Below are 21,890 nucleotides of genomic sequence, written 5' to 3'. Positions count from 1 at the left end.
TGGATTTCCTCTACTCGGTAACTGTAAAACAGTCTGGACAGTTATTTCTGAGGTATGTTGTAGTGGGGATTCTTTTCTATTCATAAACTGGACTAAATAACCACTAAGGTCCTCTGACTTCTCAAGTTCTGTGATTCTGAGATTTTTAAAAGCATGCTCAAAATCTAGCCCTTATATTATTTTAAGGTTAACTAACATTTTAAAGAGTGACTGAATTACAAGAAACAGAACAAGTGAATGAGTCGAAAATTGGAAAAGTTTCAAAAGTAAACTAACAGATTTATTTATATTCATTTTAGAAGAGGCAACATACCTTTAAATTGATAAAAGATACCTACCTCCCTTTTACTACTTAACAGATTAGATGGGATTTTTAAATCTTTATAGGGAAGGTTCATGGGCCTACATTTAGTGAAGTCAATAAGGTAATTTGACATGGTAAGTAAAGTATGATGAGAAACATTTTGGGACTGTTTTGCCTTTTATTTATTTCTCCTATCTCGTAATCCAAATGACTATGCATGGTTTGTTCAAGCTCTCCATACTGTTTAGCATGATTGCTTCCCTGCCCACATATCATGACTTTAGGGTTTTCATTTAAGATTTTCTACATTTTTATGCATGTTGTAAACCTGATCATAGGAAAATACCTCGTGTATATCCTTCAACTTTCTCTCCAAACGTTGCTGATAGTGATATGTTGAGAATGAAGGAAGGAAGGAAAGAAGGAGGGAGGGAGGGAGAGAGGGAGAGAGGGAAGGAAAGAAAGAAGGAAGGAAGGAAGGAATGAAGGAAGGAAAGAGGGAGGGAAAGAAGGAAGGAGGGAAGGAAGGAATGAAGGAAGGAAGCAAGGGAGGAAACAGGGAAGGGAGGAATAGAGGCAGGCAGGCATGGAGAGACAGAAAGAGAGAGGGTGAGGGAGAGAGAAGCTGTAGTACTTTTTTTCTTAGGGGTTAAGTAGCCTTACTGCCATAAACCCATAAATAATTTTCACTTTTCAAGTTGAATAGATTAAAAACTATTCCTCTTCTGGGTAAAATAATGACCATTAACATTGCCCAGTATTGAAAATGATTTCCATTGGCCTTGTCCATGATTCTTTTTAATCCATAACCCATAACCATTTAACTAAATAGAATTTTACTAAGGGTTATGTTATTTCCCCAGGCTCACATGTGCAGCTTCCTTTGACGTCAATAGGAGCCATGTGTATGAGCCTAAAGGCAACAGTTGGCCTTGGCTCCTAGATCGGCACCTACTAGTATAATGGTCTACGTAGATCAAAATCCCTGCAAGGCCATATATAAGGTTTCCATTATTTTCCTTGTAAACCTATGAGCTAATGGATGAAGTGCTGCTAAAGACTGAATCCTTATACAGAAATTATGTAAGTTAAAACCCAGCACTATTAGCTTCTAGACATCCCCATGATCAGTGAAATGTTTTTTGTTAAGGCTCTTCAGGGAAAGAAAGGCAGGTAGATTTTTAGCATACTTTTAGATTGGGAAAAAATCCCATAACAAAACTGGTCTGCTTTGGTATTTCAAGAGATTATTCATTTTCTAAACTGGGAATCCTTAAATATGTCATCACTTATTGTATAATGTGGTTTTGGAATGACTAAAATTGCCAGCAACTGAAAGAGGGGCTTGTATTTATTCAAGCTGTAAAAAGAGAACCTAATAAATCTATCAGAGGGCAGCTTTCCATTGTTGGCAACCTGCTGTTTAATGATAGTACAGATGCCACATTTATCTGACTAGAAAGAATGAAAACTAAAACTTCTTTTTATTAAAGAATGAAATATAAAGGTGTAGAAGGTAAAAAAAAAGGAGTTGGAGGCAAGGGATTATAGAAGTGTTATTTTAGTTAGTTCCTGAGAAGTAGATAAAAATCTCATTCTAAGAACCTTAAAATCACATTTTTTTTCTGAGTTCCTTCATTAAGGAAATTTGCTTTTTTTCTTTTTCTTTCAGCAATGGGTAGAAGGGTTAAGAGCCATCATACATAATTTTAGAGCTAACAATGTTAGTCCAATGACATGCCTCAAGAAACAGTAAGTACTTTTTTTGTTTTTATTTTAAAATTTAAAAACTCTATTTATCATATACACATGTATAACATATGCATATATGTGTTGAGAGAGAGAAGCATATATGTTTGTTCTTGGCTGTCATTTTCAAATAAATGGTCAAAGTTGGTAACAAGATCATCTTTTATGTCTAGCCTGAGTTCTGTTTCCTTTATTGCTCTAGGCTTGAACTGTGAAAGTGGAGTTTACTAATATGGTGGTTACAAATGAACATTTTAAAGGCATATTTTGAAGCTTTTTTACCTGGTTTAATGAAATATGTATAGAACATACACATTTTTTTCAAAGGACAATGCCCAGTGTTTAGAGAATGGTTGGAAAACTTGCTTGCCCAGAATTCTCTGAGGGTTTCTAGCAGCTTTTCTGTACATGTGTAGACTTTTTCATACATACTTCTAATAACTGCCTCTGAACACCTGAACAAAGGCCTTTTTTACTTGCAACTGATAGGAAATTGGAGCCTAGGAAAAGAAAGACTATCAGAATGCACATTGCTAGCACCTTCCTGTTTGACAGGCATGAGAAAAAGGTCAGTCCCTTGGCCCTTTGCCTTTTCACTGTTGCTGCCTTGCTAATCCTCAACCTTGTATCACCTCTACCTTCCAACCTCTCTATTCACAAGTTGCCAAGCTGGGTAAAGTTTCTCATTATAGAGAATCAAGTATATTTTGCCACTCTGACAATGGCATATGACAGAGTTTTGCAGCCATCCTACACCTCTAGCAGAGGTACAAAACTTCATAGAGAAGTCAATTCAGTATTAGAGCAGAACTGTTCAATTGTACTATCAATGCCCATGACAGAATAATGAAATAGAAAACCTCAAGGAAATGACAAGATACCTAACAAACTCTACCAATGCATATTATTTAATTTAAATGCCAAATTCTCCAATTAATCTATAGGATGCAATTTTAATCTTTGATTTTCATAGGAAATGAGTTTCTTTGTATATGCATTAATTACTGTTTATCTTTCATAATTATAACACAAATAGATTGAGATTAGTTTCATAAGGAAAAATTAACTATTTTTTTCCTGAATTTCAGCTGGATGAAATTGGCATTTATGACAAACACAAATGGTAAAATTCCAGTTAGGAGGTAAGTAAATAATTTATGCCTACTTTCTATATCACTATTTTTAATAGGAGGTACTGTGTTAGTACTTTTTACAATTGATGCATCTAAAGTAATTGTTGAATATTCATTTAAATAATTACCTTCATAAAGTATTCAGTTTTCTAAAATACTTCATCATAACAACAACTTTTCATGAAAATTCTTTATTTCTAGAATTTTATCTTCAGTCTAGAATAGAGTTAAATCAAAACTTTGATGAAATAAGGGACATGGAAAAATATGGGTTTATTTCAGACTTCAAAGAATTAGATTTAGTAGGAATTAGACTTAAAAAAAAACCTCTTCAACATAAGGAGGAATCAATGGAATTTTCAAGCATCCCACAGGAACTTCATGTTGCTCACGTATATTGGCAAAGACTTTCCTGACCATCAGTAGTGTGCTGTCTCCAGGGAATGTCCCCTACCTGTCCCCACACTAATCCTGTAAAAAGATGGAAGAGAAAGGAGTTGCTGCTTTCTCTATGGGTCCTATTTAGTATAATTCTGAAATCCTTTGTTGTTGACTACTATCCAGCTGTTTGATGTAATCTCAGATAAACATAAGTTCCTTCCAGAACTAAAAATAAACAAAAACAAGGGTATAAGATATATGGAATCCAGAGAATAGTTTGGCCCCAGTTCCTAGGGTAGTTTTTAAAAGTTAGAATGGAATAAGTGAATGTAAAACCCTACTTTTTTCCCTAGAAAACCAGAGCATCTCAGAACCATTTCTTTATGGACTTCATCACAAAAACGACTCATGAAAATTCACTCTACTCTTTTTTTAATTTTATCTTCAGTCTAGAATGTTCAATAAAGTCAAAACTTAAATAAGGAACACAGAAATCTGGCTTCATCTCAAATTTCAAAGAACTAGGCTTAGTAAGGTAGATTTTTTTTTTTCTTTTTAACTCATCACCAGGAAGAGTGTTCATCTCTTTTCTCTATATTGATTTTTAAGGTGGTAATGGAGTCTTGGGGATGACCTTAAGCCTTCATATTAGGGATAGGTCTTCTCTGGATCACTTGAGCATCTTTTTGTATTTATTTTTAAGAACAATTTAGTAGCTGCAGAAAATTGTTTGGATCTGGGGCAACCCCATTCCAGGTTAAGCCTAGGAATATGTTTTCAATCCAAATCCTAGAATTAATTCTTTCCCATGAAAACAATCTACTATTGTGGTAGATTTCCATGCTGAAGATGATACTTCACAGTAACTTACTGGAAGGAGAATCCTAGAACTAGCATAAAGATGACAGTTCTGATAATTAATGGAATAAATAATAGTATCAGTTTTAAAACGTATGTATCTGTTCACCTAGGAAAAATGTAACAGACTTCCAGATGTATGAAACTTATGATCAGTGGTTCAATGAATCTCAATACATCTTTTTAGTGAAATTTTATAACTATCTTATTCCCAGCTTTCTCAGCTTGTGCTGATCTTATATTATACCGAAGTTCAGAAATGCCCTGGAATACTAGGTTCTCCCAGATTTCTATACATCATTGTTTGTTGAATAAAATCATTAACAAAGAAACTTTCTCACCCACAACACCATCATTCTCCTTCTGTATTTTGGCCCCAGTCAGTAGGCTCTTTTTCAGAGGTGAATAGGAACAGAGGGTGATAGAATCTTAAATTTGGAAAGGAATTTAGCAATCAACAAAACTAATGTAAGTCATTTTACAAATGAGGAAAATAAAGCTCAGGAAAACCATATGACTTATTTAGGGTGTTACAATTAATGGAAGAGCAATTAGGTTGGGGCATTTTATTTTTCTTATAGTTTCTTCATTTCTAAGTCCACTTCATACAAATAGATCTGTGGCTAATTTATTCCATTCAATTCCATTATTCAGCTAACAAAAGGACTCTCCTATCTTTTTCTAAACCTCTGTCTATATTGAAGAACCTATTCCTATTCATAGGCCATTCATATACCATCTTGTATTAATAGACATTCCTGTCTCTTCATTTAATTATATATGCATATATGTATATTTTTTCCATTACCTCCATGTCCCAACATAAACTTCCATCCAGAAAGGCATAACTTTTGAAAATAAAGAAAAATAGGGCAGCATAGAAAAACTAACCTACATATTTACTGAAAATAACAGAAAATGAAGCATTCCAAGATCAGAGTCCCTGACCTTTTTAAAGAAAGGTGGAAGATGAATTCTTATATCTTTTGTTAGGAACAAATATGGCCTTTCTAATTAAACAGTGTTCATTTTTAGTTTTGGTTGTTTTTCTTTCCATTTCCATTACCATTGTATATATTGTTTTTCTAGTTCTCCTTACTTTACTTTTCATTGATTTGTCATTATACTCTCTGTATTCTTCATATTCATTGTTTTTTGATTCTTCTATTACATTTATGTACTAGAATTTGTTTCACCAAACCTTAGTTCACAGACATCTACTGTGCTTCTATGTTACTAAAGAAAGTTTTGGGAGCAGTGAGGTGGCTCAGTGGATAGAGAGCAAGGTTTAGACACAGGAGGACCTGGGTTCAAATTTGACCTCAGACACTATCTACCTATGGGACTCTGGGCAAATCACTTAACCCAAATAGTCTAACTCCTACTGATTTCCTGCCTTGGAACCCATAAACAGTGCTGATTATAAGAAAGAATGCAAGGGTTAAAAAAAGAAAGTATTGCTATTAATATTTTTGTGTATATAAAGATACTTGATTACATTCACATTTTTGTATATCTGTGTGTGTGTATATATATATATATGTTGTATATGGTACATTTCTGAACATCTTTGATGTTCTTAGAGTATATACCTAGCTGAAGAATCACTTCATCAAAGAAATACACTTTAATTTTTAAAATAGTCTTTTAAATATATAATGATTATGTTAGCTTTATTCCCATTTTAACTTTCAAGTAGTTAAGTAACATCAAATAACTTCCATAATGCATTATCACATCTAAAATACTTGAATGATCTTCTGTTTTTCTTATATAACTATATATTCTACCTATGTGAAATGAAGCCCTTCTATGCCTTAGTAGGTAATATTCATGAGTTGTTATGGTGGATGAAATTATGTTCAGACCTTCTGGCTCTGATATTCTCTGAATCCAGCAAGGCTGTTCCTAGGATTATATGAATCTGGACTCTAGTGAAATCTTTTTCAATGCAATTGTTAACAGAATTTTTATTCCACCTGTATACCCTTCAGGAACTCCAGAATACCTCCACACTGCAATGAGACATTCGGGAAGACAGAGGATAGACTTAGAATGGGGAAGAACTTTAGTGGAGATATAAAGGGGAGAGTAGAGAATTAGTAAGGAAAGGAAAATTGGAAGACTATTTGCTTGCTTTTTTTTTTCTTTCTTTTAAGTTCTCCTCTTGCAATGAATTCCTTTCTTGGCAAATGTGCATTAGGAATTTTCTGTTCATTTTACTTAACTTTCAAGTTAATCTTTTATGCCTACATTATAAGTCTAAGAAAATAAACTCATATTTAATGGCAGTTTTTATTGAGAATACTTTAGTTAATCTTTATTTCATTCAAAATATTTTGTTCATTTGAGTCATAGCAGTATAACTGTTTAGTACATCCCAGCATCCTGGATCTACTGGTAAATACACAGTGCATTTTTTTATTTTAAATCAATATTGGAAGAGTTATTTAAACTTTAGAGAGAAAAATCATATTTTGAAGCTCAGAAATGCAATTCAGGTCTACATTACATCCTTTACTAAATGCAGCTTCCAAAACCAGGTTTGTTCCAGAGTATGAAATAAGGAGAAACAAATGGTTTGTGATCTTGTGATCTAACTACTTCTTAATTTACCATTCTGATTTCATTGACAACAAATATCCCCCTCATTCTCATTATTGTGCAGGGTCTAGAGACTTTGGTGATTCATGTGTTATTATGTTTAGATATTTTTCCTGGGCTATTACCTAACAAAATCATTATTATCTTTTAAAAGGAAATAACTAAGGTATTTTGGCGTCTACAGCAGAGCTATGTAATCTTGGCTTGTGGCTTTTGATGAACTGTTCATGCCAATATTAACAGGTGCTTTGCATAAGACATCTGTTCTTTGGGGGTAGGGAAATGGAGAGGAGAGAGGAGTTTATTGGAGTTGATGGAGGATTTTTATAAGGCCAGAAATTGTAGATGAATCTTCCGGTGTATAATCTGCCAAGATTTTCGTAAAAATGTTAGTGAATGCTATCATAGCTATGAAAAGTAAACAATTTTAAAATGTCACTTCAGTTATGATTATAAAATGATAATTTTAATGATCTTTAAATGGAAATATTAATATATTTTACATACTTTTGTGAGGGAGCTGAAACTAAGAATCATGTTATAGATTAGAAATGATTTATGGCTATACACCTCTTGGTTCAAGGGCCACATTGTCCAGAAAGTCAAGAAACTGACAAATTAAGGAGTCTTGAAATCTTGCTTCTCATGACTCTTTTATAACTCTCTTCAAGGAATCACACACACACGTATATAGTGTTTTATATTCTTTCTCAATTAAGGTCTCTATCTTTGTCTGTCTATCTCTTTGTTTCTGCTTTCAGCCAACATGAAATCATAGTACTTGTACTTCTCAGAGTACTTTTATCTCTACTTAATTTCTTTTTTTTTTTAAATATATTTTATTTGATCATTTCCAAGCATTATTCGTTAAAGACATAGATCATTTTCTTTTCCTCCCCCCCACCCCCCATAGCCGACGCGTAAGTCCACTGGGCATTAGATGTTTTCTTGATTTGAACCCATTGCTTTGTTGATAGTATTTGCATTAGAGTGTTCATTTAAAGTCCATCCTCTGTCATGTCCCCTCAACCTCTGCATTCAGGCAGTTGCTTTTTCTCGGTGTTTCCACTCCCATAGTTTATCCTTTGCTTATGAATGGTGTTTTTTTTCTCCTGGATCCCTGAAAGTTGTTCAGGGACATTACACCGCCCCTAATGGAGAAGTCCATTACGTTCGATTATACCACAGTGTATTAGTCTCTGTGTACAATGTTCTCCTGGTTCTGCTCCTCTCGCTCTGCATCACTTCCTGGAGGTTGTTCCAGTCTCCATGGAACTTCTCCACTTTATTATTCCTTTGAGCACAATAGTATTCCATCACCAACATATACCACAGTTTGTTCAGCCATTCCCCAATTGATGGGCATCCCCTCGTTTTCCAGTTTTGGGCCACCACAAAGAGCGCAGCTATGAATATTTTTGTACAAGTCTTTGTGTCCATTATCTCTTTGGGGTACAGACCCAGCAGTGCTATGGCTGGGTCAAAGGGTAGATATTCTTTTGTCGCCCTTTGGGCATAGTTCCAAATTGCCCTCCAGAATGGTTGGATCAGTTCACAACTCCACCAGCAATGAATTAATGTCCCTACTTTGCCACATCCCCTCCAGCATTCATTACTTTCCCCTGCTGTTATGTTAGCCAATCTGCTAGGTGTGAGGTGATACCTCAGAGTTGTTTTGATTTGCATCTCTCTGATTATAAGAGATGTAGAACACTTCTTCATGTGCTTGTTAATAGTTTTGATTTCTTTATCTGAGAACTGTCTATCCATTTCCCTTGCCCATTTATCAATTGGAGAATGGCTTGATTTTTTGTACAATTGATTTAGCTCATTATAAATACGAGTAATTAAACCTTTGTCAGAGGTTTCTATGAAGATTTTTTCCCAATTTGTTGTTTCCCTTCTGATTTTAGTTATATTGGTTTTGTTTGTACAAAAGCTTTTTAGTTTGATGTAGTCAAAATTATTTATTTTACATTTTGTGATTCTTTCTATATCTTGCTTGGTTTTAAAGCCTTTCCCCTCCCAAAGGTCTGACATGTATACTATTCTGTGTTTACCCAATTTACTTATGGTTTCCTTCTTTATGTTCAAGTCACTCACCCATTTTGAATTTATCCTGGTGTAGGGTGTGAGGTGTTGATCTATTCCTAGTCTCTCCCACACTGTCTTCCAATTTTCCCAGCAGTTTTTATCGAATAGTGGATTTTTGTCCCAAAAGCTGGGATCTTTGGGTTTATCGTATACTGTCTTGCTGAGGTCGCTTTCCCCCAGTCTATTCCACTGATCTTCCTTTCTGTTTCTTAGCCAGTACCAAATTGTTTTGATGACTGCTGCTTTGTAATATAGTTTGAGGTCTGGGACTGCAAGGCCCCCATCATATGTGTTTTTTTTCATTATTTCCCTGGATATCCTTGATCTTTTGTTCTTCCAAATGAACTTTGTTATGGTTTTTTCTAAATCAGTGAAGAAGTATTTTGGTAGTTCAATGGGTATGGCACTAAATAGATAAATAAGTTTGGGTAGGATGGTCATTTTTATTATATTGGCTCGTCCTATCCATGAGCAGTTAATGTTTTTCCAATTGTTCAAGTCTAGTTTTAGTTGTGTGGCGAGTGTTTTGTAGTTGTGTTCATATAGTTCCTGTGTTTGTCTTGGGAGATAGATTCCTAGGTATTTTATTTTGTCTAAGGTGATTTTGAATGGGATTTTTCTTTCTAGTTCTTGCTGCTGAGCTGTGTTGGAGATATATAGAAAAGCTGATGATTTATGTGGGTTTATTTTGTATCCTGCAACTTTGCTAAAGTTGTTGATTATTTCAATTAGCTTTTTGGTTGAATCTCTAGGATTCTTTAAGTAGACCATCATGTCATCCGCAAAGAGTGATAACTTGGTCTCCTCCTTGCCTATTCTGATGCCTTCAATTTCTTTATCTTCTCTAATTGCTACTGCTAGTGTTTCTAGTACAATGTCAAATAGTAGGGGTGATAATGGGCATCCTTGTTTCACTCCTGATCTTATTGGGAATGCATCTAGTTTATCCCCATTGCAGATGATATTAGCTGTTGGTTTTAGATATATACTGTTTATTATTTTTAGGAATGACCCTTCTATTCCTATGCTTTCTAGTGTTTTTAATAGGAATGGGTGTTGTATTTTATCAAAGGCTTTTTCTGCATCTATTGAGATAATCATGTGGTTCTTGCTAGTTTGCTTGTTGATGTGGTCAATTATGTGGATGGTTTTCCTAATGTTGAACCAGCCCTGCATCCCTGGTATGAATCCTACTTGATCATGGTGAATGATCCTTCTGATCACTTGCTGGAGTCTTTTTGCTAGTATCCTATTTAAAATTTTTGCATCTATATTCATTAGGGAGATTGGTCTATAGTTTTCTTTCTCTGTTTTTGACCTGCCTGGTTTTGGAATCAGTACCATGTTTGTGTCGTAAAAGGAGTTTGGTAGAACTCCCTCTTTGCTTATTATGTCAAATAGTTTGTATAGTATTGGGGTTAACTGTTCTCTGAATGTTTGATAGAATTCACAGGTGAATCCATCAGGCCCTGGGGATTTTTTCTTAGGAAGTTCTTTGATGGCTTGATGGATTTCAATTTCTGATATGGGATTATTTAAGAATTCTATTTCCTCTTCTGTTAGTCTAGGCAGTTTGTATTTTTGTATATATTCATCCATTTCTCCTAAATTGGTGTATTTATTGCCATATAATTGGGCAAAGTAATTTCTAATGATTGCCTTAATTTCCTCCTCATTGGAGGTGCTGTCCCCCTTTTCATCTTTAATGCTGTGAATTTGCTTTTCTTCCTTCCTTTTTTTAATTAGATTGACCAGTACTTTGTCTATTTTGTTTGTTTTTTCAAAGTACCAGCTTCTTGTCTTATTTATTAAATCAATAGTTCTATCACTTTCGATTTTATTAATTTCTCCCTTAATTTTTAGGATTTCTAATTTGGTTTTCTGCTGGGGGTTTTTAATTTGATCGCTTTCGAGTTTTTTCAATTGCATTTCCAATTGATTGATCTCTGCTCTCCCTTGTTTGTTAATATGAGCTTTCAGGGATATGAATTTGCCTCTGATTACCGCTTTGGCTGCATCCCAAAAGGTTTGAAAGGATGTTTCGCCATTGTCATTTTCCTTGATGAAATTATTAATTGTTTCTATGATTTCTTCTTTAGCTAAACGGTTTTGGAGTATCATATTGTTTAATTTCCAATTGGTTTTAGATTTGGTTTTCCATGTACCATTACTAATCATTATTTTTATTGCCTTGTGATCTGAGAAGGCTGCATTCATTATTTCTGCTTTTTTGCATTTGTGTGCTATGTTTCTGTGACCTAATGTATGGTCAATTTTTGTGAATGTGCCATGTGGTGCTGAGAAGAAGGTGTATTCCTTTTTATCCCTATTTATTTTTCTCCATATGTCTATTAATTCTAATTTTTCTAAGATTTCATTCACTTCTTTTACCTCTTTCTTATTTATTTTTTGATTTGATTTATCTAAATTTGATAATGGTTGGTTTAAGTCTCCCACTAGTATGGTTTTATTGTCTATTTCTTCCTTCAATTCTCCTAGTTTCTCCATTAGAAATTTGGGTGCTATATTATTTGGTGCATACATGTTGATTAATGATATTTCCTCATTGTCTAGAGTCCCTTTTAACAAAATATAATTACCTTCCCTATCCCTTTTGATCAGGTCTATTTTTGCATTGGCTTTATCAGATATCATGATTACCACTCCTGCCTTCTTTCTATCAGTTGAGGCCCAGAAGGTCTTACTCCATCCTTTAATTCTGACCTTGTGGGTGTCAACCCGCCTCATGTGTGTTTCTTGAAGACAACATATGGTAGGGTTTTGGATTCTAATCCATTCAGCTATTCGTCTACGTTTTATGGGTGAGTTCATCCCATTCACGTTCAAAGTTATGATTGTCATTTGTGGACTCCCTGGCATTTTGATTGCCTTCCCTAATTCTAACCTTTTCTTCTTCGGCTCTACCTTTTAGTCCAGTGATTTACTTTGAATCAGTCCCCCTTGTCCCCTCCCTTGATGTTTCCCTTTTTAGTCCCTCCCTTTTTGTTCCCTCCCCCTCCCCCCTCTCTTTCCCTCCCTTTTTGTTCTCCCTCTCCCCCTCCCCCCCTTGGTTTTCCCTTCTCCTTACCCTTGTTGGGTAAGATAGAATTCAAGATCCCAATGGATCTGGATGTTTTTCCCTCTCAGAGTTGATTTCCCTGAGATTGAGGTTTAAGTAAACCCCACCCCCTCTCTTCCTCTCCTTCTTATAGGAGTTTTCTTCCCCTCCCCTTCCCCTGTGAATCTTTGTGTGAGAACCATTATTCTATTTGGTCTTTCTTTACCCCCTATTTATACATTACATTTTCCCCACATATTAGTATACATAGGTTGATATAAATGTAGTCCTTATAGAAGAGAGTTTGAGTAAAAGAAGATAACATTTTTCCCCTTTCCTTAATATTTACCTTTTCAGGTATTCCTTGCTCTTTGATTTTCGGTATCAAACTTTCCACAGAGCTCTGGTCTTTTCTTTGCAAAAAGTTGGAAGTCTTCTATTTTGTTGAATGCCCATACTTTCCCTTGGAAGTATATAGTCAGTTTTGCTGGGTAGCTGATTCTTGGTTGGAGACCCAGCTCTCTTGCCTTTCTGAAGATCATGTTCCATGCCTTACGATCATTCAGCGTAGAACTTGCAAGGTCTTGTGTGACCCTGATTGGCATTCCTTTATATCTAAATTGTCTTTTTCTGGCTTCCTGTAGGATTTTTTCTTTTGTTTGATAGCTTTGGAATTTGGCAATTACATTCCTGGGAGTTGTCTTTTGGGGGTTTAGTGTAGAAGGTGTTCTGTGAGCTCTGTCAGTGGCTGTATTGCCCCCTTGTTCTAGAATCTCTGGGCAATTTTCTTTGATTATATCTTGTATCACCATGTCCAGTTTGGTGTTTATTTCTGGCTTTTCTGGGAGTCCAATTATTCTTAAATTTTCTCTTCTCCCCCTGTTTTCCAGATCTATCACCTTGTCGGTGAGATATTTTATGTTCTCTTCTAATTTCTTGGTGTTTTGGCTTTGCTTTATTAGTTCTTGCTTTAAAGCCTGGTTTTCTTTTACAGTTTGGTCAAACTGGTTTTGTAGATGCGTGAATTTCTTTTGCATCATTTCCCACTTTTCCTCCCAGAGGGCTTCCATCTTTTTGGTCCTTTCTGATTCAAATTCTTCATGGGTTTGTGGAGAGTTTCTATTTCCTTTGGAAGATTTTGGAGAATTTTCTTGTATATCTTCTTCTATCTGCTCTGTATTTTGTATTTTGGCTCCATAGAATGTGTCCAGAGTCGCCCCTTTCTTCTTATTTTTCTTGGTATTTTGGGGCTTCTGTGCTTCTGTGGAGTTTGTCATCTCTGAACGTGGAGGATTGGCTTTTCTTGTCTTTGTCTGGTGATCAGAGGCTTTAGTCCTGGGCAGATGTTGGTTCTATGAGCGTTCCCTGGGTTAAACTGAATATGCCTCACTGGAACTGGAATGGAAGGGTCGGACCACGAGGCCACACTCTCCCCCTGGCTCGATTTCCGGAAGTTGCCTTCAGAATCCTTGGCCGTGAGGCTGTTTCGTCGGCCTGCGGGGGGATGGGCTGCCTCTTCCCCAAGCTCCGAGAGCACAGACTTTCACTGAGACTTGGATAGCAGGATCCAGCCCGTGAGGCTGTCTTGCCCGCCCTGAGGGTTGCTGTTGTTTTGACCAGCTCTCTGCAGCGGAGGCCCCAGGCAGTAACTTTCACCCGGACCGACCAGCTCTTTGCAGCGGAGGCCCCAGGCAGTAACTTTCACCCGGACCGACCAGCTCTTTGCAGCAGAGGCCCCAGGCAGTAACTTTCACCCGGACCGACCAGCTCTTTGCAGCGGAGGCCCCAGGCAGTAACTTTCACCCGGACCGACCAGCTCTTTGCAGCAGAGGCCCCAGGCAGTAACTTTCACCCGGACCGACTGGCTCTCTGCAGCGGAAGCCCCAGGCAGTAACTTTCACCCGGACTGGGACTTGGGTAGAAGACCCTGAGGGTTGTTGTTCCTCAGACCCTGCTCTCTGAGCCCGGCGCGGCTGCCGCTTCAGGGAGCCTTGGACTCTGCGCTCCTACCCCTGAGGTCCGAGGGATCTCGGGTTCTGGCTTTTAAGGGGAGCCGTACCTTTTGAACCGGGTCCAGGTCCAGGAGGAGGGTTCCCAGGGTCTGTGCTGTTGATGTTTTGAATTTCGGCGCCTTAGGAGCTTCTAGTTTGAGATCGGTCGGGAAGGGTTTTCCGGAGATCTGAACTTCAGCTTTCTCTAAGCCGCCATCTTAACCGGAAGTCCCTACTTAATTTCTAAAGACACTCTTTACCTTTGCATTTCCCCGATCTGTATAAGCTGATTTTGAGGCAAAAGTGAGAGCCAGGAGCTGAGAAATGGGCCAAAGATGAATGCTTCTGCCATTTGCCTCTAATTCGTTTTCACTATCACTTGCTTCTCTTTGGGGAAGAATTAGGGTAAAAGATGATGGTGCATAGCATACTAGCAGCGAAAGCAGGAGAGTTGCCTTCTTAGGCACTCTTCAAAGGGAGATCATTTTGTGGTATCCCCTCTTGGTATATATTGGTGTCCATAAAAACTCATTCCACATTTCTCTAAGCATGAAAAGGGATGCTTATTTTGGGAGGGTGGAAACCCCTTGAGGATAGATTCCTGTTCCCCTTTTACATTTTTTTATCTAGAGCACCTAGGCATCTAGCATCTTAATAAATGCCTATTGATTAAATAGTTGATGACTGCCAATTAATCCAAAGCTACATAACATATTCAACATTGTCTCAGTTTTGCCATAGTACCTGAGATTTTGGATTTTTCTAAAAAAACTTTGTTTTATATTTTTGCCTTGGCCAGGAGTAGTTAGTCATCAAATCATTTGATATTTAGTGTCCAATCACAGAGTGTTTTAGGAATTCCTAGTAAGAGGCCTTATGGTATAGTGGAAAAACATGTTAGACTTGGGATCAGAGTCCCTAGTCCTGCCACTTATTAGCTAGTGACCTTTAGACAAATCATGACCTCTTTGGGATTCAGGAATTGAAGGCCTCAATAATCCCTTTCAGATCTAAATAGATGATCTTATGGGGGCTTCCAGAATTTTCTAAAGTAACTAAAACATATACGTTTAAAATTTGATGGTTCATATAAATCTAATTTTATAACTAAATGAATTCAGTAATTTATGTTCACTGATAAAATGCTGGAAAGTTTTGGAATCATGGCAATTTACTCTCCAGAAATATGGCCTGGCACCGAGTTTCTTTGTGTCATAAAGGTATACTTCTATCTTTGTGTATACATCCATAAAAGAGAATGAAGAACTATGGCCTCACCTCTGGTGATATTTTATTCATATATGATTATAATTACCCACTTTAAATACATTAAAATTAGCCCTTTGAAGAATATTTGGATCCCACTGGAAACAGGAATGTTTTGTATGAATGTTCAATAAATCTGTACAAAGTACATTCCTCTCCATCTATTTTGAGAAATTTGAGTCCAGAGCTGGTGTCCACTCTCACATTCAGTAGCATTAATACATTGTTAGTGCTTATAGTAGGAGGTTTTCACACTCTTCAGCAGGAATGTCTGAGCTGTATGAAAGACCCAGAGGTTGGGAGAGGTCATTAAAACCCTTTTGTACTCACATGGAAAATAGTTTCCTGGCGTGGATGTCAAGCCTTCTATTCCCAAAAGGAATTAAGCCTTTGCTCTAAATTGAGGATAGACTTAAAAAAGAGAACTTGAGTTAACAAGCTCTTATTAGATAATCTAAAGTGTATCTTCTTATAATTAGTTAATGAAAGCCCTTTGAGCAGCTGAGGTAGCAGCAGGGTACATCTTTTCAATGTGTGAAATGCCATTCTTTGTCATCCTTACTTCATTTTGAGTCTCACTAAAAAATTCATAATATGGTATTTGTTTCTTAATGTATTTAAAACATCAGGAAATTATTACACTAACATGACAACCTATAAAATTTTCTTTTTATCTACCTCAGTCACTAGAGCTAAGAGTGTGCAATAGTTTGCTCACATATAACTGTAGCATAAAAGCTATAATAAATATTATTGAACAGTTATAGATTAATAGATGAGCCAATCCTAGATAAAACTCCTTGGTAGAGAGACAAGTAACATTTTAGAACAGCCTCGGGATTTCATGTTGAACTGGAAAAACACTTAACAGCAAAAGATCTTTTCTTTGGAAACATAAAATGTGCTGTTCCTCAACACTATTACCTTCCATAGGACATCATAATTTTATTTTTTTATCTAAGTTAAGTAAGTTAGTACTATTGCTAAAAGCCACTACCTTCCTCTATAATTGTCAGTGAAATTCTACAAATGTTCATTAAGCTTTTTCTGTGTGCTTCCCATCTCCCATTAAATAACAATTCAATTCAGCATATTTTTTATTTTGCATTTATTTTTTTAATTCTTTAAATTCTTAATTTAACACCTTTCCCACCCACCAAAATACTCTAGAATCCAGTGATACTGATCTCCTTGTTGTTCCATTTATATTCTATTTTCCAATTCTGGGCATTTTAACTGCCTGACTCCCATGCTTCCAATTCTCTGCATCATTTCCATCTCCTGGCTTTCTTTGTTTTATTAAAAACGCAGTGAAAATCATCCCACTTTTTACAGAAAGACTTCCTGATCCCCTGTAATTCTAGTGCTTTCCCTCAGTTGTTTTTTTCCTCCAATTTGTCCTTCATATAGCTTGTTTATGAATAATTGTTTCCATGTGATCTCCCTTGTTAGATGAAGTTCTTTGAAAGCAGAACCTAGATTTCCCCCTTATTTTCCTCCCCAGCACTTCATATACTCTATCATATAACAATCATTATTAATTTAAAAATTGCTTAGCAGTAATTTTAATTTTAATAGTATTATTAATCATTTTTATTGACTGACTACCCATATTTTCCCTACCCACTTTCCCAACCACACTTTAAAAACAGAAACACAAAATCCAATAACATTCTTTTAATATTTATTAACCCCCTATAAGGCATTATTGTTTATGCACAATAGACAATAGACACAAAGACAAAAAACAAAGCATCAAAACAAAGCAACAAAAACAAAGAGGATCATCTTGCAAATAAGGAAGCCCAATCCAAGGTGAAATATTTGTCCAAGGCTAAATAGGGTATCTGATAACAGAGCCAGCAGAAAAAAATCACCTTTGCGGGGACAAACTGGTATTTTCAGTTTAGGAAGCCTTTGGTTCTTCTTCTGTTCTTCATTTTACCTGCTTCCAGAAGGAACATTTCTATTGGAGGGAAGATTTATTTCAGTTTTTCTCCTAAGCTGCCATTGACTGGGACAAAAAAAAGTGAGCAGAGGAGAGCAGAGCAGATAGAGATTTAGGCTTGAATTCAGGAAGATCTGAGTTCATGTATTAATTCTGATACTACTTGTATGATCACAAACAAGTCATTTATCACCTCTCTGGACCTGTTTCCTCATCCATGAAGTTGATATAATGCTTGTCCTATCTGCATCATAGGGTCATTGTAACAGTTAAATGACATAATGCATAAATAAGTGCTTTGAAAATGTTAAAACATTAAATGAATGTCATTTGTTTTCTATCACTGCTAAGTATGTTGGGGAAGTGAAACTTGTTGGGATTTATTTGCAAGTACAAAAAAGTAAACATATGAAAATAACATTATTTCCATTTTATTTCTTCCCTTCTATAGTATTACTAGAACTTTTGCATCAGGTAAAACAGAAAAGGTGATTTTTCAAGCACTTAAGGAGCTAGGTCTTCCCAGTGGAAAGGTATTTATTAAATTCTTTTGATAATGTCCTGCTAAGTCTCTTGTTTTTAATAAGTGTACCATGAATTAAGTAAGTTGTGCCAGACCTCTGACTCTGCATGAAACTTTTCTATCATGAAAAAAATAGGAATTGAATAATTTGCATCTTGGCACACTTGAAGGTTTAATATAAACATTTTAAAATTCAGAGAGGACTATTTCATTCTATTTGTTCTCTTATCCATTTTAAGAAAATTAAGTTAAAGATATCTTTTTGACTCAGAGAAGATATTTTTGCTACAAAATGTAAAGCTGGCCATCAACAAGTTTAACAGAAGAATTAAGTAAATTTTCTTGTATTTTGAAAGTAATGTTCCAGAACCTTGAATGTAACAGATCTTGCTGTTATCAGTGTGCCCTGGGGCACAAGATCTTTCTCCATATAACTGTCTATTTCTTTCTGTAACCTTTCACATAAAAGAGAATCAAGCTTTTTTTTTTATTGCTGATGACAAAGTGAATTAATGTCATTGTTTCTGCTTAAGCAATTTTGCTCAAAATTAAAAACAAATAAAATTAACTTTTTATATTTTCCTAAAGTGCTTTTTCTTGCATTTTATAAAATAATAAAAAGATAAAAAAAAATAGTGGCCTCAATTTACCTTTATTTTTCCCACCTATCAAGAAGCACTGGCTAGAGAACAAAAATTTCTCCTTGTGTTTTCATGTTTCTTTCCAGTGCATTTGAGAAAGTTCCAACAAATGCCAGCAGTTAGTATGACAAAGTAAAGAGCCTAGCCACCTGAGTTCTAATGGAGGCAGCTCTCAAACCCTATCTAATTACTGCTGAGATGCTCTTGTTGGTTCTACCTGTTGGTTTGGAGCTAGGCAGGTTCAATATGTACAAAGGCCTTGAGGTGCCCATGGTAGCAATTTAGTGTCTCTTCTCAGATGTTCTAATAGGGAATTACTGCTGAATGAATAATCCAAATCTGCATTTCTTTCCAGAATGATGAAATCGAGCCTGCAGCATTTACTTATGAAAAATTTTATGAACTAACACAAAAAATTTGTCCTCGGACTGACATAGAGGACCTCTTTAGGAAAATGTAAGTTTTTTTGTTTTTGTTTTTTGTTTTTTTATGGAGAGTGACTCGAGCTATATTATTCTCATTTTAGATTTTTCTCATGTTTTTTTTTTTTTGCCCCAACATTTCAGTGCCTTATGAATAGTGTATCCAGCCATGCCTGTTACTATCATGTCCTACAATAGCAGGCAAGGTCAGGGTTATGTTTCCTCCCCTTAATTTATCAATGTAAAAGTTCACTCCATGTGTTTGAGAAACTTTTATATAAGTTAAAGGAAGCACCTGGAACTTTTTTTTCTTGCATTGGCTTTACTAACTCCCTTTAATTTTAACCTGCTCTTTTAGGTTATTAACACATTTTGTAAACTAACTAGATTCAGTATGGAGTCTTATTGTGTTATTGGAAAGTTCATTCATTCAGAATTATCTAAAGTGGATGACTTACATGTTGTTTTTGAATTAACAGCTTTTAAATATATACTAAGGAAAAAATAACAAAAGTCTTGACTGTGATGCTCATGGGGGTTTTTCTTACAAAGTGTCTTTGGCCTTTATAAGAATGCACAATTACTTAGAAAATAGGTTTAGCAAGTATCATCAACAAATGTCAACATGTAAATCGTACCTACTATAGCATCATATACAGAAACTTACTTTTTCTAATAAATTTCTTTTCAGCAATGGAGACAAAACTGATTATTTAACGGTAGACCAATTAGTGAGCTTTCTAAATGAAGTAAGCTTTTTCATACATTAACTACCATAAAGTCTGTCTGCAGTGGCTTGCTTCTTCCAGTTTCCTCATTGCATGCATCATGCCATCATTGGCTTTGCTTCTGACCTGCTGATCTTTCCATTATGGCCTCCTCCAGGTGCAAAAATCAGCTGCAAACAATGTGTGTTTGTGCTTTCTGTGTGTTGGCTTTGCCAGTTGCTTTTTGCTGATTACTTGCTGTGGTGTGTAGCTATTATTGTGTCTATGAATTTTTATAATATTATGTCCATTTAATTAAACATGTTGGTGTTCTAAGATATTATTATAATGTATTGAAATTTTTGTATTGATTCTTTTAATTAGATAGAAAATGAAGTTAGTGGCACTGTAGTTTGATTCTCCATTGCTAATTTTTTTCTCACTATTGATGCATGGATTGGGAATTTCGTTTTGTTTTGTTTTCTTTTAGTAGATTGCATGTAAGGATATGTAGAATAGAATGAAATATTTTTATAACAAATTTAAAGGATTATTAGATTTCCTGACTATGCTATTGTACAAAAAAAGGATAACTGAATTTTAAGTGTTTCTTTCTTACTTTTACATTTTCCAAACTAATTTTGAATCAGATTCACTTAAGACACAGCTTTAACTCAAATTACTTGGAAACAGGAGAATAAAGTATAATAAAATCAAGTGAATATTCCAGTTTTTATACCAGCTATATTTTATCTCCACGTCCTTCACATTTCTAATTTTTATTGAAATCACTTAGAAGTTTTGGTATCATCTAGAGAAGGAGAGCAACACATTTTTTTGGTTTAAAGATGAACTATACACATACACACATATAGTTATACTCATATATAAGTATATATATATGTATATATTTGTATATATATTGATACATGATAGTCATGATTACAAAATAAACAAAAAACTAAGGGCCAGCTCAGTACCAGACACATAGTAGACCTTCAATAATTCATAACAGAAAAGAGATAGGAAATAGATTAATAGGTTATCAGTATTAAATATCTCATTGCCACTGCCCTTTCTTCTTTTCACTATGAGTTTTCAGTGGCTTCATATTTTATTTATATTTGTATTTTAGGAATTATGTTTATTAAGGCTTGAATATAAATAATATAAATTCTATTTAAATTCATTCAATTATTTAATTCAGTATTTATTTTACTTTAAATCTTTTTTGAGTTGTTATATGTTCTACTCTTTCTTGGTCATGCATATATGCTGTGCTTACAATCTTTACCCAGGTATTATCCACATTCTTATATTGTAGATAATAAAAAGTAGATTGCTTGGAATATTTTTTCATCAATATATTTTAACATTATATCTATCTTATTCTGTTCTTGCATTTTGAATCATTAATAATTAAAGCACTGTAAAAGTGGGCCAAGAAATACATTTCCTTGTAATGAGTAGACAGTAGGAGGGAAAAGAGGAAATCGGTGATGTCTGTTGACTTAATGCTTTTGGAAAAATGTAGTCCATGCATATGTGGTGAATGTACCCTCAAAGCAATGACTAAGCATTTCTTATATCTTACATAGAATTACATGCTTCTCAATAAGAAAATTTACTAATGTTGTAAGTACTGAATCAACTTTCCAAGAGCCCTTATCATTGTAAGATTTTTTGCTTTGCTTTTTCTTTTGGTATGTTTAAATTTTTTGAAAGTCCAAGATATAAAACAAATTTTAAAATATACATGCTAGTACTCTACTCATTTGATAGACTTCCTTCTAGTATTCTATCATAATGTCTAAATCTATTTACTTCTTTTAAACATTCTCTCTCCTTTTCTTTCACGTGATTCCTGCAGAGAGAGGAAACACCTTGTCTTTGACTAATGGGAATGATGGATTCAATTTAGTGCCAAACCTTTCTCTGGTTGCTGACATTATAAAGTGCTTACAGACAGCTATGTTAATAGATATGATTGCTTCAATGCAGTTAGCATTTTTGAGGGTTGAATTATAAATAATATTGTATAGCTTTGGTAAAGTATATATATTCTGCCATTCTTTATTTTTATTAAAGAGATGAATCAAATAGAGGAAGTGAACTTAGCCAATGGTGTTCAACCATTTTAAGCTAATAAATTTTGTCACACTTAAGTGTTTGGATCTTCTGTGATGGCTTAAGGAAAATATTCTTTGCCTC

The 21,890-nt window shown here is 35.2% G+C and overlaps 1 protein-coding gene across 20 annotated transcripts in view; it reads left to right on the top strand.

Moving 5' to 3' along the window:
- The window catches only part of PLCB4 (phospholipase C beta 4), a 470,050-nt gene that overhangs the window by 344,790 nt on the left and 103,370 nt on the right, over positions 1-21,890 (top strand). For all 20 annotated transcript variants that reach the window (XM_056813908.1, XM_056813900.1, XM_016427842.2 and 17 more), the window contains 5 exons: positions 1,977-2,056; positions 3,142-3,195; positions 17,838-17,919; positions 18,906-19,006; positions 19,664-19,721. In XM_056813908.1, coding sequence (XP_056669886.1) covers positions 1,977-2,056; positions 3,142-3,195; positions 17,838-17,919; positions 18,906-19,006; positions 19,664-19,721 — 375 coding nt within the window. The remainder of the gene's footprint in view (positions 1-1,976; positions 2,057-3,141; positions 3,196-17,837; positions 17,920-18,905; positions 19,007-19,663; positions 19,722-21,890) is intronic.

The sequence above is a fragment of the Monodelphis domestica genome, chromosome 1 (assembly GCF_027887165.1).
Source record: "Monodelphis domestica isolate mMonDom1 chromosome 1, mMonDom1.pri, whole genome shotgun sequence".
Classification (NCBI taxonomy): Eukaryota; Metazoa; Chordata; class Mammalia; order Didelphimorphia; family Didelphidae; genus Monodelphis; species Monodelphis domestica.
Note: the sequence above shows the minus strand (reverse complement) of the source record. Positions and strands in the feature narration are given on the sequence as shown.